This window comes from Ahaetulla prasina, chromosome 2, assembly GCF_028640845.1.
Source record: "Ahaetulla prasina isolate Xishuangbanna chromosome 2, ASM2864084v1, whole genome shotgun sequence".
In the NCBI taxonomy this organism is placed as follows: domain Eukaryota; kingdom Metazoa; phylum Chordata; class Lepidosauria; order Squamata; family Colubridae; genus Ahaetulla; species Ahaetulla prasina.
Window position 1 is genome coordinate 88,249,480 of NC_080540.1, and position 14,065 is coordinate 88,263,544.

The 14,065-nt window shown below is 38.2% G+C and overlaps 1 protein-coding gene across 1 annotated transcript in view; it reads left to right on the plus strand.

Annotated features, from left to right (window-relative positions):
* The first annotated feature begins 447 nt into the window (after positions 1-447).
* The window catches only part of GLRA1 (glycine receptor alpha 1), a 53,806-nt gene continuing 40,188 nt past the window's right edge, over positions 448-14,065 (plus strand). The window contains exons 1-2 of the mRNA XM_058167852.1: positions 448-476; positions 758-888. Coding sequence (XP_058023835.1) covers positions 448-476; positions 758-888 — 160 coding nt within the window. The remainder of the gene's footprint in view (positions 477-757; positions 889-14,065) is intronic.

Consider the following 14,065-nt stretch of genomic DNA (forward strand, 5'->3'; position numbering starts at 1 on the left):
ATTATCTGAGATGCCTTGAAACCAAGCAAATTTCTTTCTCAAATAATAATCCATTTAGATACTGGAAATCTTCACGCCCTGAAATTTCTGTGCTGTGCAAAGGGGAGTGGCCTGACCCTGGAAAAAGAAAACAGCACCATAATTTTTGTTCTTCTTTGGTATCTACCATTTGATTACATGATAATAGATGCTCCATGAGTGGTGCGGTGGCCTAGAGGTGGAGCTTTCACCTCACGATCAGGAGGCTGTGAGTTCAATCCTAGGTAGAGGCAGATATTTCTCTCTCTGGGCACAATGAGAATATATCTGCTGAACAAAACTCCGCATTGGCAACAGGAAGGACATCCAGCCAGTAAACACTCAGCTCCATTCAGTTGCCCAGACTCCACCTCACAAAGGATTATGGGGTCATTAAAAGAAAAGATAATAGACTCTCTGTAACAGAACATGGGCAATCTTGATATTACCTCACTAAAGTAAGAGTCCAAAATTCACAACTCTGATTTGGTGAATGACTTTCCCTTGCTGAATCGTATGTAGCAGTCTACATTCAGGAATGTTTGGACTGAGCAAACAAATATTTGCAGAACATCATTAGCAATTCACAAAGGTATCCATAAGGACTTGTAATAGGCATTGTCTTAGCTACAAAGAATGCCAGCCTCAATTCCTACAGCATGGGACAAAAGATATAACTCTGAGAAGAGTAGATGGGCTACTAATTCAATCTTTGCTTGCTCTCTTCTTTTTGGCTCAGCCTCGCCGCTTCCAAAGAAACTGGAGCAGCAGCTCGATCCGCTCCTAAACTTATGTCCCCTTCAGATTTCCTGGATAAATTGATGGGAAGGACGTCAGGATACGATGCCAGAATCAGGCCTAATTTTAAAGGTATGCAGCTTCCCCCCCCCCCATCTCCAATTCCATTCCATTTTATTTGGATGAGAGCATGATTTAGAAATTGGTTAATATTACAGGCTTTGTGTCATGCCAAGTAACAACTTTGTGTTTTGTTCTCATTCCTCCTTTCAGTGCATGCAGTGGATGAGCCAGACTAGATGGGCAGCAGTAGCTGAAAGATAGAAGCAGACTGGGTTCATTTAAACCAGGGATGCTGCCTAGAAAGTCCAAATACTTGTCTGCAATAAAACCATAATCATTGGTTTGCAAAAGTAGACAACCAGCATTTTAAACAGAAATTTTTACCTCAGCTTCTTTGCCAGGAAAGGTGAGGCAAGGGGGAAAATAGCCTTTAAAATGTGGGAGGGGGGTGTTCCCCCACTTGTGGAGTAGGCTGCCAAAATACCCTTGCATTTCTGAATGTTGCTCTATTTGTAAATCCAGACAGAAAAAAACTGTAACCAGAAAAAGAAGAAAATCTATTTCTAGGGGGGAAATAGCAGTTGCTTCCAGGAAGAAGCATGTTTAATTAATGAAAGAAATGATCATGTTATCCTCTGTTTAACAAATGCCTCCTGACCTCCTTTTCTTACATGGCACATTCCAAAACTACTGGACCATAGCTCAGAGAATTTTTAGCCAGCGTACTGCAGAAATGGTACACATACAAACAGAAAAGCTGAATATAAATCAACTAGTTTGAAAACTAGTTAGTAAACTAAAAAGGAATAGACAGCTTCATCTATCTCATGTGTCTTGAGTCATATCCAGAACTGTCCTATTGCCTTTAAATCACTGGATGCAAAGTGGCCATCCACAGGATAAATATATTCAAATCCATGCATTGTTATGGAAAGTGAACATGAGATGGCTCTTGATTGCTTTGAAATGCAAATTGAACAAAATCCTCCAGCAAATATGTTCCATTACATTACATTCAATGAGTCATCCCCAGAAAAATACATGCAAGATTACAACCTAAGCGTATATATAGTGTTACATTCTGCCTTCAGTAGAAGGTGCTCTGAAAGTGATTGCCAAGTTGTTACTAATTCTGAGTATTAGCATTTTGTCTTTTACTAATTCCTTAATATATTAAGGGTAGATTCACTAATTTAGAGAACAGAATCTGCAATCCAACACACTGAAGTTTAATCAGTTGTTAGAAACACCCTATGGATAGGCTGAGTGTGATTGCCATAAACCCTCCCAAAATAATCAATTAAAAAATTCCCTTTGTCCAAAATTATATCTTTTTTTTGTTTGTTTACATTTATACCCCGCCCTTCTCCGAAGACTCAAGGCGGCTTACAATGTATAAGGCAATAGTCATTGCCAAAACTACTATAAATTTTATTCGTTTAACTATAGACTTCCATATAACAAATGTCTATGAGATAGCCTGAAGATGGGAATTCCATTGCTCTATTTGCATGTATTAATTTGATATGTTGGTTTAACTTCTACTGGCATCCCATAAATATAAAGTACTTACATCTTAAATAAATAGTTTATTTCAATTGTTTTTTTTCTCTTCTGGGGAGGAAATGGTGAACTGAAAACAGCTCCACTGTTTGAATAGACCAAGTCTTCAATAATTCATCTCTGGTCAAGGAGAGGAATTGAGATCGCCCATAAGTGCTCCAGACAGTTTCAAAATTGCAAGGCAGCTGCCTCTGGCAAGCTTAAAGCTCAAAGGAGGATTAAAACTTTTATTTTAAAAAGTGGCAAGCCAACTAAGGTTCCAGATAAATTTGAAATAAAATTTTGAAATTAATTATAAAGAATCCTTAAAGGAACTAAATATTACAACTAAAGGAGAACATTGAAACTTAATTTACAAATACAAAATAAACCAATTTAATTTAGCACTGGATATACTGAAAGATATTTTTGAGCAATGGACTCAGAAGTTAATTTTAAAAGTGCCTATCTCTATAGACAGATTGTGTTAAAAGATGATATGGAAGAGAAATAAGTTTTACCTGAAAAGATTGAGACTGCTTTTAAAATTGAGCTAAAAATAACAGGCCACAAAAATGAAATGGAAAAAGCTATTATACTAGGCATACAAACTGGCTGATGCCTTAATAATTAAAAGAGATATACAAATAACAAACCAAAAGAGTAATGTGGATAATTTTCTTGTATTGGATTTATAAGAGAGTCTTGTTAAAGTTTTGAAGAATTTTGTGAGAAGGGATGAAATAAAAAATGAAAACAACTTCTAGAATATCCTGTATATTTGAAGAGATTAATGATCAAGATTGTTAGAAGTAAAAAGAAGGAATATAATGTTCATTTATTTGATCAAGGCTAAAATAAATATGCTGTTATCTCTGGTAACCCTTAATGGACTTTTGGCAACATCAGGACTAAAGTGACTATGTTTTAAGAATTTAATAACCTTCCTGTGTCTCTACTATTATATGGATTACAATAATGTGGGAATTAAACAATTTAATTAAACAATTAAACTGAGCTGTCCCTAGAAAACAGTTGGAAAGGCTTTTATTTTAAACTAAATCACTCAAATTCATGCACATCTATCTACAAATGATCGTCTTTTATGTTTTCACATTCATTTCTATAATGCATATGCACATGAAACAAAGAGGAGTTTGAATGAATTTATTAGATTTTACATTACAATTGTTGCAGGAAGTGCTAGGGTTATATCACTGGCTTTTAAACTGAGTTTGTTAAGCCATATATAGACAAGTGTATATATATTTCAAACACTTGGGTGCCTGCAAGAGGGGCATGAGCCAACACTTAAACTCATTTTGTGCACTTACACACTTCATGTAACAGCTGAAAAATAAGCCATTGTGTAATTTTAGCATTCCCAGTTAATAATGGGGATTGAGGACTAAGAGATCAAAGAAGAGATTATTTTCAGATGGTATGCATCTCATCTGCCCCTCTAGCAAACCTAGCATTCGTCCAGGATGATCTCATAGCCTGTGAAAATGTTTATCTTTTGAAATTCATGCAACAGCAGCTCCATCAGATTTGGACAATCTGTCTACATTCTGTCAGCACAAACATCCAAGCAAGGTCAGCCAAAAGAGCTGTTTTGAATGTGAACACTTTTTCAACACAGTGAGAAATCTCATCTGATAGGTAATATATCTGATAGGGGAAGCTGGCCAGTTGATGTTATACTGTCTAAAAGCACCTTTTATTGCCAAGATCAATCAGGATGCACAGAGGGACCACTGTGGAAATCTCATGTGAAATAATTAATACTATTTTCTGAGTCTTCACTGTCCTAGAAGACTAAATAGAAATAATACTTTCTATGCATAGTAAATGTCTCAGTCATCCAGGTCAGGGGTCTCCAACCTTGGTCCCTTTAAGACTTGTGGACTTCAACCCCCAGAGTTCCTCAGCCAGAAAAGCTGGCTGAGGAACCCTGGGAGTTGAAGTCCACAAGTCTTAAAGGGACCAAGGTTGGAGACCCCTGATCCAGGTCATGGTTGTCCCATGCTTCTTTTCAAGAGGCAATTGGACTTTCTGGTTTTTCTTTGAAGACCATTCACTTCTCATCCAAGAAGCTTTTTCAGCTGTGAAAGTCCAGTTGCCTCTTGAAAAAAGCACCTTTGGAATACTTTCTATGATTTAATATATCATTATTACTTAATAATTAATTAATAAAATATATTAATTTATAATATAAAAATATTTTTAATAACAATGTGAGCCTTAAGCTACCAGATTTTAAAGTAGTTGGCGCTCTTTGAGCTTGATTGTAGATATTTCATTACCCAGCTAGATAATATCATCACCGCTAGAGAAGTATGTCTCTGTTTATATACAATAGTTTGCCATATCAGCATTGGTGGGTGTGTGGTTTTCTTCTTTGTAGTTTCTTGATTGGGGTATTGTTTTCTGCTTAATTATTTTTGTGATATTAATCCCTACTTATTTGGTTGTTGGAGAGAAGGTGTTCTGGTCTTTTGGCTTTCTTCGTAGCTTTATTGCCTTTTTTTTTAATGCCTTTTTGAATGGTGTGTAAATGTGGTTTATCTCTATATGTCTATTGATGGTTGAATGCCCCGTTTCCAGGAATTCCCTAGCATTTTTGTATTTAGCTTGATCTAGGATGCTCATTTCAAATGCCATTTGAAACTATGGTTGAGTCTTCACATGTTGTTGTGCCTCGTCCTCCTCAGCCGGGCCCCTCCCATCTCCTCCCGGACCTGTTATCATACTCCGAGTCTGATAATGAAGATGAATGGCCTGTCATGCCTCCAGCCCCCAGCCCTGGCCCCATGCCCAGAGAGGAGTCAAGGAGTGAAAAGAGAAATCCAATACAGCTCACTCATACTGTGTGTGTTCCTTCGACGCAGCCATCAGCAGGAAGTCAGCCAAGTGGTGCAATTACCCAGACCTTCTCCCTCTGACCCCTCCCTTTCCCAGATGCCGACAGTAGAGACAGCTGAAGACAATTGAGAGTGGAAGGATCCTCGCTTCCAGAGATTTGAGAGGCAACGCCAGCAGAAGGAAGGGTGGGGCAGGCCTGGATAAATGCTGAGTCATGGAGCCACACCCCACAGCCTATATAAAAGACCTGCTTTTGGCATTCCAACCTTGGGTCAAGCAAAGTCTCATCTAGTTTGCTGAAGTCACAACTTGGACTCCTGCCTGAGAAACCTCGAAGGAATTTGGCAAAGCTGCAGAGGCTTCATTGCCACGTTTGATACGGACTTCCTTGGCCCGGTCGTCGGAGGGGGAGGGGGACACGACATATGTCTTATGAGTTTTCATCATGTCTTCTGTCTGCTACTTGGTGTTCATGAATGCACTCTGCTAGTCTTCTGTCTGTCCTATATAGTGGCTGTTACAGTCCTTACACTGTATGTTATAGATGACTCCTATATTTTCTTCTTGGGCAGCTGGGTCTTTTGGCTTATTTTGGAAGTCTTTAGTTTGTGTGCTTTGATGATGCCATGTGGTTCTAATAGTCAGTTGGTTGTTTCTGAGTTGTTATTCGTGTAGGTGTTGCCATTTTCATAATTTGTGCTGGTTATGGTTGTGCTGTATTTGACTGAGTAGTCAGACACTTTTTGATAAAGCCACCAAGGTTTGAATGTCAAGTTACTCATAAAGACCAGAAGGATGCCCAGGATAGAAGTAAAATTGAACTTCTCTGAAGCCATTTTGACGTTTTTGAGGAAAGCATAAAAGGTCATTATTCATTGTGAATTTTCCTTGCCCCCCACAAGTCTTGCATGCAGCCACTCAGGAAAGAGTTTTCAGCTGAAACATTGTTCTTAATATGTGTGTTTCTCTTTAGCAACTACAATCGTTCAATAGCTACCATCTAATACATTAAGTAACATTTGTCACACTAGAAATGCTTGGGTGGAACCTGCTGATAAGCAAATACTTTTGCCTTTTCTTGGATATTTACAATGCCGTAGATCTTTTTGATGATTACCAAACACAGTTATGATATTTCCTTAAAGTTTGATTGATTGATTGATTGATTGATTCATTTATTCATTCATTCATTGACTTGACTTGATTTGTACAGCCAGTCATCTCAGTCAATGTGTGCCGTATATATTACTAACTGTGCAGCTGCATTCTGCATCAACTGAAGTTTTCAAATGTGCTTCAGGGACAGTCCTATGTAGAGTGCATATTAGTAGGCTAAATGAGTGGCAGCGAACAGGGCCTCCCAATCCAGGATTGGACACAACTGATGCACCACCCAAAGGTGTACAAAGGCTCGCCTGGTCACGGCTGCCATTTGCTCTTTAAGAAGGAGCGATGAGTGTAGGAGGATCCCCAGATTGTGCACCGAGTCTGCCTGGGGTCGTACAACCTCAACAAAAGTAAAGATGGCAGAATCTTCTCTCCAAAAGATCCAAATCAGGGGTGAAATCCAGCATTTTCTGACAGATTCTGGTGAACTGGTAGCGGAAATTTTGAGTAGTTTGGAAAACCAGCAAATACCACCTCTGGCTGGCCCCAGAGTGGGGTGGGAATGGAAATTTTGCAGTATCCTTCCCCTGCCATGCCCACCAAGCCATGCCACGCCCACCAAGCCATGTCCACAGTAAAAAAAAATTAATTTCACCAGCGGTCCAAATACCCACAGCTGCTCAGTCTTGCTTGGGTTGAATATTAATTAAATCTATATAATCATTCAAAGTTCAGATTTATAAGAAATTATTGTCTTAGCTTTGGGAAACATCACAGCAAAGGATAGAATAATGTAGCAAGTTTAATAACTCTACATAGATGTTTGGTGATAGTGATTGAAAGGCCCCTTTTCTTCTTTTTCCTTGTTCCCATCTGGGTTTGTTATCCTTGCCATCTGGATTCTTTTTTTGTTTGTTTTAATGTTTTGTTTTTTCAAAACAATTTGTAAACCTCACAGAATTTCTGGGAGTTGGGGAGCATGTAATAAAGTACAACAACAATATATTCTAAAGCAGCTTTCCCTTTAGCTGTTAGTTCTAACAACTCCCAAAATTTCCAAATAGTAGGGCTATAGTTGAGCAAGAAACATTGTTATACAATTCTAATTCAGCAAACCAAAGAGAGTAATAATCTTCAAGAGATGAATGGATGGCTATACTGAAATGGCACATCCTGCCAGTGGTGAAATGTAAAATTTGTTACTACCAGTTCGGTGGGTGTGGCTTGGGGGGAAGTAATGTGACTGGGTGGGCGTGGCCAACTTTCTTTTTTTTTTACTTTCAAAAGCATTTTTTCTACAAACCTCTTTGGTCAAAGAGGTTGTAAAAAAATGCTTTTAAAAGGCTCTGATTATCCCAGCTGAGTTGCCTGATTGTCAGAGGCTTTTGTTTTTTTTTATCAGCATTTTTTTGTCTTTAAAAGAAAAAAAAGCCTCTGATGATCAGGCAACTCAGTTGGGATCATCAGAGCCTTTAAAAAGCATTTTTTTACAACCTCTTCGGCCAAAGAAGTTGTAGAAGACATGCTTTTAAAAGGCTCTGACGATCCCAGCTGAGCCATGCGATCATCATAGGCTTTTTTTTTTTTACTTTCAAAAGCATTTTTTCAGGTGAAGAAAAATGCTTTTAAGAGTAAAAAAATAGCCTCTGCTGATCATGCGGCTCAGCTGGGCATGGGGGGAGGCTAGGGATTTTTGTGACCAGTTCTCCGAACCACCCGCTGCCATCACTACCGGATTGGGAGATCCGGTCCGAACCAGGAGCACTTCATCCCTGCATCCTGCTCATCAAATTATTTTGACTACGTAAGCATTTTGAGGGTTGGCTCGTGGACGTTGCTGCATACAGCACCCTAGAGAAAAGGTTAGGTGCTACAAATTCAGCCAGTGCCTTACTGATCCAACACGACTACAAGCTGAACTCAGTCCAGCTTTTTTTTAAAAAAAAAAACACTGACATAAACTCTATACAGGGTAGATCTCTCACCGTGATCTAACATCTTAGGCTTTCTTCTGCAACATACATCACCCCTGCAGAGCAGATCATACATCTACCTTTCTCCATGATATGTCAAACAGCCATACAGCGTTTCTGTGTTTTATCTGTTTGCTCCTTGATAACAAGCCCCTTGCAGAGCAGAGTCAAAAGAGCAAAATTCACATGAACTTCCTTGAATAAATATTAACACCGAGAATTAGTTCTTCGGCATACTGAATCTTGATAACTAACATGGGAACCCTCCAGTTCTTATGTATTGGCGAGCTCATTAAGACAGGGTCTCTTTGAAGCTTTTATAATGTCTTTTTTTCCCAGGTTGTTTACAAAATGTTCTGAGAATCCCTTACTTTGATAAGTCTGCAGTGACTTTTCCCACCTGCTGATTGTTTATTATAGAGACTTGTTCTTTTTCAGCCTCATCTCTCATACCTGAAGTCGGGAAAGAGAGGGTATTCATTCCACAAGCGGGTGAGGTTAAGATAGAAAAGTAGATGAATGGATGTTTTTCCCCTGAATCCTTTGTTCCTTGAATATATTCTTTTTCTTGAAGGATCCTTGAGAACAAATGGTAAGACATAGATCGGCATTGTTTTTATAGCCTGAGTTTAGAATGCACACTTCTCAGCACTAGGAGGAACAAATAAATGAGGTATGCTAAACACATAATTTCAAAGTGCTATTAACCATTGCATTTACTCCTCCAGTCTAATTGCAAACATACACATTTCATTAAATGTAAAGATCAGCCCATCTCAGTGTCTTGTGGCAGGTAATGAAAGATAAATATAAAATTTGTTGCTAAAATTAAGCTGAAACCTAATGAAATAGTTTGGTAAAATGGAAGTAAAATTCCAAAACATATCTCTCTCTCTCTCCCTCCCTCCCTCCTTCTCTCTCTCTCTCTCTCTCCCTCCCTCCCCCCCCTCCAAATAAACATCTATAATTTCTTAATGCTTTGCAAACCCACTAAAAGAAAGTTAATAAGTTCTGTATAACTGAATCTGGAAACTTACGTATTAGATTCATATATATATACAAGAGAAGCTTTGATAGGATAGCACTGCAGACATAGGCAGGGACAATAATTTATAGTGTTCAAGCATTGAATTTAGAATTTAGAGTTATAATAATAACAACAGAGTTGGAAGGGACCTTGGAGGCCTTCTAGTCCAACCCCCTGCCCAGGCAGAAAACCCTACACCATCTCAGACAGATGGTTATCCAACATTTTCTTAAAAATTTCCAGTGTTGGTGCATTCACAACTTCTGCAGGCAAGTTGTTCCACTTATTGATTGTTCTAACTGTCAGGAAATTTCTCCTTAGTTCAAAGTTGCTTCTTTCCTTGATCAGTTTCCACCCATTGCTTCTTGTTCTACCCTCAGGTGCTTTGGAGAACAGCCCAACTCCCTCTTCTTTGTGGCAGCCCCTGAGATATTGGAACACTGCTATCATGTCTCCCCTAGTCCTTCTTTTCATTAAACTAGATATACCCAGTTCCTGCAATCGTTCTTCATATGTTTTAGCCTCCAGTCCCCTAATCATTTTTGTTGCTCTTGTCTGCACTCTTTCTAGAGTCTCAGCATCTTTTTTACATCACGGCGACCAAAACTGGATGCAATATTCCAAGTGTGGCCTTACCAAGGCATTATAAAGTGGCACTAACACTTCACGTGATCTTGATTCTATCCCTCTGTTTATGCAGCCCGGAATTGAGTTGGCATTTTTAGCAGCTGCTGCACACTGCTGGCTCATATCTAAATGGTTGTCCACTAGGACTCCAAGATCCCTCTCACAGGTACTACTATTGAGCAAGGTACCACATATACGGTACCTGTGCATTTTGTTATTTTTGCCTAAATGTAGAACCTTACTTTTTTCACTGTTGAATTTCATTTTATTTATTTATTTATTTATTTATTTATTTATTTAAATTATTTATTTATTAATTAAATTATTTATTTATTAATTAATTAATTTATTTATTTATTATTTTGTCACAACAATATATATAAGCATCACACAAAAAGATTATATAGTATATAAACATATATATGAGGGAATATTAAGAGATATTAGCATATATATATATAAGAAGATAAAAAAAAGAAAAACAATAGGACAGGAACGGTAGGCACGTTTGTGCTCTTATGCATGCCCCTTATGGTCCTCTTAGGAATGGGGTGAGGTCAATAGTAGAAAGTTTTTGGTTAAAGCTTTTGGGATTATGGGAAGAGACCACAGAGTCAGGTAAAGTGTTCCAAGCACTGATGATTCTGTTACAGAAGTCATATTTTCTGCAATCTAGATTAAAGCGGTTAACATTAAGTTTAAAGCTATTGGTTGCTCTTGTATTATTGCAATTAAAGCTGAAGTAGTCTTTAACAGGAAGGACATTACAATAGATGATTCTATGAGTTAAACTTAGGTCTTGTCGAAGGCAATGGAGTTCTAAGTTTTCTAAGCCCAGGATTTCAAGTCTGGTGGGATAAGGTATTTTGTTGTTTTCAGAGGTGTGAAGAACTCTTCTTGTAAAATACTTCTGGACACGTTCAATTGTATTGATGTTCGAAATGTGGTGAGGGTTCCAGACAGGCGACAGGTATTCTAGAATTGGTCTAGCGAGTGTTTTATATGCTCTGGTTAGTAGTGTAGTGTTTTCGGAAAAGAAGCTACGCAAGAATAGGTTTACAACTCTTAGAGCCCTTTTTGCTATGTAGTTGCAGTGTGCTTTGGCACTTAGATCATTTGATATGAAAACTCCAAGGTCTTTAACAGTGTGGGGGTCATCTGTAAGATAATGTCCATCAAGTATGTACTTAGTGTTTGGGTTCTTTTTTCCAATCTGTAAGACTGAGCATTTGCTGGTTGAGATTTGGAGTTGCCAAGTTTTAGACCAAGCGGTTAGATGATCAAAGTCTTTTTGAATGGTAGATGTATTGTCTGTGGTGTTAAATAGTTTGACATCGTCAGCAAAGAGAACACAATTACCTGAGATATGGTCACAAAGATCATTTATGTATAGTATGAAGAGTGTTGGTCCAAGGACGCTGCCTTGAGGAACGCCACTCTTGACAGGAACAGGGTTTGATAAAGCATTGCCAATTTTGACCACTTGTTGTCTGTTAGACAGAAAAGCAGATATCCATTTGTGAAGGGGTCCAGAAATGCCATAGGATTTTAGTTTTAGGAGACGTTTATCATGTACTACTGAGTCAAAAGCTTTGCAGAAGTCTATGTAGATTGCATCTGTTAATTTTTTTCTGAAATCAAATTGTTTATTAGAGAGTAGGTTGTTTGTTTCTAAGTGTAAGGTAATGGATTGGTTGATGATTGATTCCATAACTTTGCAGGTAACGCAGCACAGAGAGATTGGCCTGTAATTTTCAACTAGATTGGGATGACAGTGGCTAGTTTGGGAAGGGAACTAGTCATGAAAGCTTTATCAAAGATTATGCTTAGGGGTTCTGCTATATTAGTGGAAAGTTTTTTTTTTTTTATTGAAAGAGTTTTAAAAAAAACAAAAACATTTTCCCCCTTTTTTCCCCCTCCCTCCCAAAAAAAAAAAAAAAACAAAACATCCCCCTCCCTCCCCCACCCCCGGCTTCCCGGGTCAATCACAAGGTAAAGTCCAATCCAAATAACCACATCCAAAGCTTTTCGTCTCCCAACCCCCTCCCCATTACATAAAATAACTTTCTAATTATTCAAAGGCAATCTGATATTTCTTAATCTGATATCTGTTTTGTAGATAATCAATCCATTTTTTCCATTCAATTAAATCAATTAACTTGGCTGAGATGGCTAAAATCTCAGCGTTTTTAAAAGACAATACGCAGGAAAGATATTTAATTGAATAGTGGAAAGTTTTTTTAAGAAGTATGCACATAGTCCATCGGGTCCAATAGATAGCGATGGATTCAAGTTATGAAGGGCTTTTCCAACATTATCTTCTGTGAAATCTATGTGTTAAGTCGTCATACTCATTGCTGGTATGATTTGGGAATGTTGGATATGTGTCGTCGCTGTTAACAAAAACTGAGCCAAAGAATATGTTGAAGAGGTTTGCTTTAACTGTTTCGTCATTGCATTCTTTGCCTTTAGAATCTTTTAGTTAGATTAGATAGATTAGATAGATAGATTAGATAGCGCCCAATGTTCAAGTCTGTCAAGATCTTTCTGTAACTTGAGCCTATCTTCTGGAGTGTTGGCTATTCCTGCCAGCTTGGTGTCATCTGCAAATTTGATGAGTTCCCCATCTATCCCCTTGTCCAAGTCATTGATGAAGATGTTGAAGAGTAGTGGGCCTAAAACAGAGCCTTGGGGTACTCCACTGCATACTTCCCTCCATGTGGATGTAGTTCCATTGAGGACTACACGTTGAGTGCGGTTGGTCAGCCAGTTACGAATCCATCTGGTAGTGGTGCTGTCTAACCCACATTTTTCTACTTTATCTAGTAGTAGGTTATGGTCTACTTTATCAAATGCTTTACTGAAGTCCAAATAAATTATATCGACAGCATTCCTCTGGTCTACTAATTTTGTCACTTTGTCAAAGAATCCAATAAGATTAGTCTGGCATGATCTGTTTTTGACAAACCCATGTTGGCTTTTGGTTATTACTTTGTTTGCTTCTAGGTGTTCAATGATTCGTTGCTTGATTATCTTTTCCAGAATCTTCCCTGGTATTGAGGTCAGACTGATAGGTCTGTAGTTTCCTGGATCTGTTTTTTTTCCTTTTTTGAAGATGGGAACTACATCAGCTCTTTTCCAGTCCTCTGGCAGTTCCCCTGTGCTCCAGGATCTTTGAAAGATATAGTTCAGTGGTTCTGAGATCTCGTCTGCCAGTTCCTTCAGAACCTTGGGGTGTAATCCATCCGGTCCTGGTGATTTGAACTCGTCTAGGGTAGATAGATGTTCACTTACCATTTTCTTCCCTGTTTTAACTTGTGTTCCTAACCTGTTTTTTGTGGTGCTGTTTTTGATAGGTTGGATTGTTTTTTCCTTTTGTGTAAAGACAGATGCAAAATATGAGTTAAGTAGATCTGCTTTCTCCCTGTTGCTTGTCACCTTCTTGCCACTTCCTCCCAGCAATGGGCCAATTGTTTCCTTGACTTTTTTCTTGTTTTTAACATGTTGGAAGAAGCTTTTTTTGAATTTAAATTAAATTAAAGGAGATTAAATTAAATTAAAAGAGAGTTAGTTACTCTCCTTTAATTTCACCAAGCTACTGTGGATAAAAGGGAACACAGATTGTGCTTCCCTGTGGCCTGGAAAAAGCATATTGCCTCAATGAAAAAGCAATGCATCCACAAAAGGAACCAGGAGGGTATAATTCAAGTGAATCTATGCAAAAGTCTATTTTCATGGATTCACATTTATAACAATGATTGCAACTGAAACAGAAATAGTAACTGCTCCATAGCAGCATGCCATTTTGTGAAAGCACCTACAACATGCTTATACAATTCCACTTATACCCAATAGCCCCACAGCATCTTGCTGCTTTTTATTTTTATTTTATTTTGTTTTATTGGAACCTCCCTAAGAATGTCCTTGTTTTGCTGTCAATTTCTTACATATTCACCCCAAGGCCTTTTTGTCCCTTTCCTTATCAGTCCAGACTGTGGGATCCTGGGAGGTAAGAAATATAGCAAAATTGCATTTCAATACTCTTTTGACTTAAAAATAATGGTTATGGAACACACATTTATAAAATGCAAAGAATCAAAGAACC